Genomic DNA, 4,642 nt, shown 5'->3' with positions numbered 1-4,642 from the left:
GGCGGCAGAACGCATCGCCGCAAGAATCGAGAGTCCTCGGATAACGCCTGATCAAAAATATATGTATTACGTTGTGTTGCTTATTGTTTAGAGGGAAAATATTCAAATGACACGATTAAACACACATGGTCTCTAAAATACATGCGTTTACTTTCTTGTTGCTCCAAGTTAATTTTATTTTGCTATCGTGATTTAAAGAGGAAACGCACAAGATCGCTAAGGGTCCATGGCCTGCTCTGTGGCGGCTTCGACATCCCCTTTAAGGAAGCGTGAACTATGGCAACAAAATATATACAGTGGAGTGTACCTTTAATTTTCCCTCCAATTGTACGCCACACTAAATCGCGTATTCTGCATCAATTGTTATTCACAGACGCGTTTAAGTCAAGCTTGCATTACTGTTAAATGAAAGTCACTCATATACACCGTCCTTAATTCAATTGAATCGTTGTTTTATTCACACACCTCTCCTGACTGATTTTTAGAGTTTTAACTCGAACCCACATATTGAGTCAAAAAAAAAAAGTCCTACCAAGGTCTTTAATATTGCTATTAATTGCGATTTAAAATTTTGATTGTCACAGTCACTTCATGGCGTTGACTATTTGAATAAAGAACAGACATGTTTTGACTTGTTTTTATTTGATTTGCACAGCGAGTTCTTGTATGCAGTCACCTTTCACAATGGCGAAATGCACACGTGGTTGCATGTCAACAGTTTGATAATAAGCAGTCCGGCACATAATGTAGTTTAAACAAAGAATGCGCTGCACAAAACAGGTCTAAATTGTGGAAAGAAGGTGGATGCTGCAGTACACAAAACATCCACGATTACAGGTCACTCAAAAGGCACATTGATCATACAGTAAGCCATAAATTAATATCATATCACAGCTTTGGCTTCTCCAACAAGTATCAGTTGATAAGTATGTGACCATAGTATGAAATTCGTTGTGGTATGGCAGGTAAATCACCCAGATACATTCCTCCCTACGTATGTTGGCGTGTTGGCTCTGGACTCTGAACGAACAAGAACACGTCTATCTAGCTTTAAAATTAAATTATTCAAATGTAACTCATTTGATATACAAAAGCACAACTGCTATTCCTACTCGTGATATACAGGCAACCGAGTGAACAGTGTATCAATAGGTGCATTGTAATGCAACCATAGCAACCTGGTAGAGTTTGCGTGAGCACATGCATATCTTGTTGTCTGAAACCTGTTAGGAGCGGGGTTTTGTTCGTACTTGTTAAGGTCCGCTCGCTGGGTCATCTGTTTCCGCAGCATCTGACGGATGAACGACAAAACAGACATTAGCTGCTTGGTTGTGCAACAGCAAGCGTGGGGAATCACTGTTAAATACTCCTCACTCCACCTCGCTTCAGTCTCCTCCGGGCAAGTTTGATCTGATCTTGCAGGATCTGAACCCAGTCCCGCGGGCCAGGCAACTTGTCTATTTTGTGCTCAGTGCAGTACTTCTCTGTGAACACTGGACACAGCCTCACGTCAGTGAATTGAAAAAAAAAAAAGCGGTAAAATATCTGTTTACCTTTAATGGCACCCACAATGTTCTGGTCCAGGCCCTTACGGTTGTCATTGAGTCCTCGCTTTCTTTTTCCGTTCGGTAGCGAGTTGGCCAGCGTGGCGTCATTAAAGAACGCACACACCTAATCACAAGTTTAATATCCTTCCTCTGCAGTCATAATGTTGGAATAAATGAATGAATAAATACCAGTTTTCGGAACAGAAGGCTCCCGGAGCGTGTGTAGTTGACCAGGATGGAATCCAATTGGGCTTTTGAAATAAACACATCATAGTCTTCTGCAAGTCGCACCTCAGGCTGAAAAGCAGTGAAATGTAACATGAATATTTGGCGGTAATATTTACTTCTTGCATTACCTATGACATGATGAACGCCTGTTTAATGGAGAGGTGATGTACCGCGGTAGTGTAGAATATATAGTGGGATATCTATAAATGTACAGTAGAACAAGATGGGACACAATGTGCATGACACTAACACACTCACTGACTGCAGCACCCCTGTTGCCAGAGGCTCCTTCATCCGCGGCAAAAGAGAGTTGTGTGAGTTTGCTGATGCTGGATCCACCGTTGGTGTTGATGCAGAAACTTCAGAGATGGCACCAATGTTGGGCAATTCAAACTCCTCCTTGCTTCCACATTCAGCCCTCTCAGTTGAAACAGTAGCAACCTCAGGACTGGACATAAGCCCCGGCGTCACTTTATAAAACTGCCTTCTCCTCCAACGAGTGCTGTGGCCAGGGCTGAAGCGGGTGTGGCAAAGCGGTGCTGTTGGCTCATGTGCGTCTAAGGATGCTAGAAAGCGAGTTAAAGTTAACTCACAGGCTTCAAACTTGGAGACCTCACTCACCCCTTTGAGTCTGCATCAATCTTCTCATGGCTCGCAGTTCGTACAGGATAGAATTTAGGGTGCCTTTGCAGTTGCAAGTGCAGCAGCTGTTTTCCTGGACATTACAGGGGGCAACTGAAAATTCATGTTAGAGATGTTAAACTTCCGTTTTTATGCCAGTTTATCTTGTTGGTTGTTGTCACTTACCATTCACGTCACCTGCTCTCTCATCCTTGTAATTCCACTTGGAGACCACAGATCTTGTGCCATACTGTTTAGCGTCACAGGGGGTCAGGTTGGAGATATGTGCGGATGAAGATCCGGCGCACGCTGTGGCATTCCAGTTGTTGACTGTCGGGTTCTTCAAAGCTGGCTGCGGACAAGCTGTCGGTCTGTCCTCAGGTGAGGGTTGGCTGTGCTCTACCTCCACACGCTGGTACACTCTACCAGTCTTGTCAGTCAAGAGCCTCATCATTCCTGTGATTTGCTTCTTGATCTCCATTCCGTCTTCTCCCAGCCAGACTGCAGCAAAAAGCAGAAATCTTTATGTGTCTCATTACCAACATGCAGAGGAAATGGAGTCCCATGATGATCAGAATCAATTTTTATAACAAACAAAAACTGCATCAACTGCAAAAGACCGCTGTTTATTAAAGAAAAATCCTCCTCACAAGGAGCACAACTTCTCGAACAGAAACATCTGACCATCCGTGTCCACAGGTCTCAACTGAAGCAAACAAGACTTGAGTCCACTTGTGCCCTCCACCAAAAACAACAGAACAAGAAGTGCTCACATTTGGATTCTTACACAGACCTCTTTATTTTTCCTCATGACCTCGACTGAGGAGGATCATCTGTGTCTGTAAGAAAAGGTCTTGGAGAGATTCCAAATGAATATTCAGGAACTGACTGGATAGATGATCAAATGTTGGCTGTGTTCCAATCGTCTAGAAAGTCTTTGAGGGATTCTCTGTGAGACTACTGGGCAAAGTGCACTTGTGGTTTATGTTCTCCCAGTGAAACAACAAAGACCAGGCATCTTCTTGCTCCTTCAATGGATTTCAGGTTTTATTTGAATTTTATTTTTTTACCATGTATTTTTACCATGCAAAGTTGGGCCAAATGAATGAAATGTTCCTGTGAACTATCCACTGTTAAAAGCTGACACAGTCAGGGCTCGCTTTCTTGGATTGGATTTGTTTTTCAGCTCTGCTGGGCCATGCAAAATGATTTGGTAGGCCAGATTTGGTCCCCGTGCCATGACTTTGCTTTATGTGAAACCTCATAAATGACACTCACCGTCGTCCTCCCCGGGCTCCTCACTTGAATCTTGATCTGGTGGTTCACAATCTGCATCAGAATCAAACAAGTTATTATTTCTGTTCATCCAATCTTGCTGTATTGAAAAGCCATTGACGGGTCTGAGCAGTCGTCAACGCGATGTTTCGTCGCGAGTCAGTAGAAATAACGCCTGGCTGATGAGGGTATGTTGAGGTGGCCCCTCCCATCCTCATTGATGTCATGAAGGATCCACCACCTGTAGGTATCATGATCGGTCTGGAAGGCTGATTCATCCACGACAAAACCCGCCTGCGGAGGATGAAGGATGCGCAACACGTTTGCAACCAACATCGACGTGATTCGTCTCCGATCGATGCTCGGAGTAAAGACTTTTAGCCCGGTGGTGTATTCACTCCCGACAATGTCGCGTCCGTCTCGTCTGGTTTACGGCGCCAGACAAACCCGCGTCTCTCATCCATCCTTCACTATACCTTCATCCGCGACCAGTTTAAAGCTCGGTGACTTCCTTCGCCTCTTCCTCTCTCCAAACTCCATCTCCAGAACGCTCAGACGAAACGGGTCCAGCGTCCGTCTGGTGGATTAAATTTCTCGCATGAAATCCTGTTGATATTGCACTCACACCTCACATCCACGTGTTTCGCCCGAATATGTCCTTTGGTGTTAATGGTATTACAGTCCTTCAATTGCGTCGCCGCGCCACCGCTATCGCTGGGCGATATCGTTAATTTCTTCATTATTTTTTAAATCCTTTTGCGCCACCTGATGGTATATCCTCATCCTAAAGCTCAGACGTCTGTCGGTGCCGTGCAGTCCAGGCGGCAGAATTCCATCCGATCAACACAAATGACACTTTGTATTTTAGGCGATATTTTACGGAATCAAAATCATTACATACTTTATTAATTCCTCTCGATTTTAAAGACAAGAGAAATCTAGACGTACCGAAGAGTTTTTTTTAGGTAAAT

General features: G+C 44.1%; 1 protein-coding gene across 3 annotated transcripts; it reads right to left on the bottom strand.

Moving 5' to 3' along the window:
* Nucleotides 1-642: 642 nt before the first annotated feature.
* Nucleotides 643-4,628, bottom strand: bend7 (BEN domain containing 7). Of its 3 annotated transcripts, XM_053885253.1 has the most exons (9): nucleotides 4,148-4,628; nucleotides 3,675-3,725; nucleotides 2,583-2,897; nucleotides 2,397-2,510; nucleotides 2,034-2,341; nucleotides 1,737-1,844; nucleotides 1,554-1,671; nucleotides 1,380-1,493; nucleotides 643-1,291 (listed from the first exon to the last, which is right to left on the bottom strand). In XM_053885253.1, exons 1-9 carry the CDS (start codon nucleotides 4,209-4,211, stop codon nucleotides 1,254-1,256), a joined length of 1,230 nt encoding a protein of 409 aa, XP_053741228.1. In that variant the 5' UTR covers nucleotides 4,212-4,628; the 3' UTR covers nucleotides 643-1,253. The 3 variants fall into 3 exon arrangements, with proteins under 3 accessions (XP_053741228.1, XP_053741226.1, XP_053741227.1); XM_053885251.1 differs by having other exon boundaries at nucleotides 1,380-1,671; XM_053885252.1 differs by lacking the exon at nucleotides 4,148-4,628 and having other exon boundaries at nucleotides 1,380-1,671; nucleotides 3,675-3,818.
* Between the last annotated feature and the right edge of the window lie 14 nt (nucleotides 4,629-4,642).

The sequence above is a fragment of the Synchiropus splendidus genome, chromosome 14, assembly GCF_027744825.2.
Source record: "Synchiropus splendidus isolate RoL2022-P1 chromosome 14, RoL_Sspl_1.0, whole genome shotgun sequence".
In the NCBI taxonomy this organism is placed as follows: domain Eukaryota; kingdom Metazoa; phylum Chordata; class Actinopteri; order Syngnathiformes; family Callionymidae; genus Synchiropus; species Synchiropus splendidus.
Note: the sequence above shows the minus strand (reverse complement) of the source record. Positions and strands in the feature narration are given on the sequence as shown.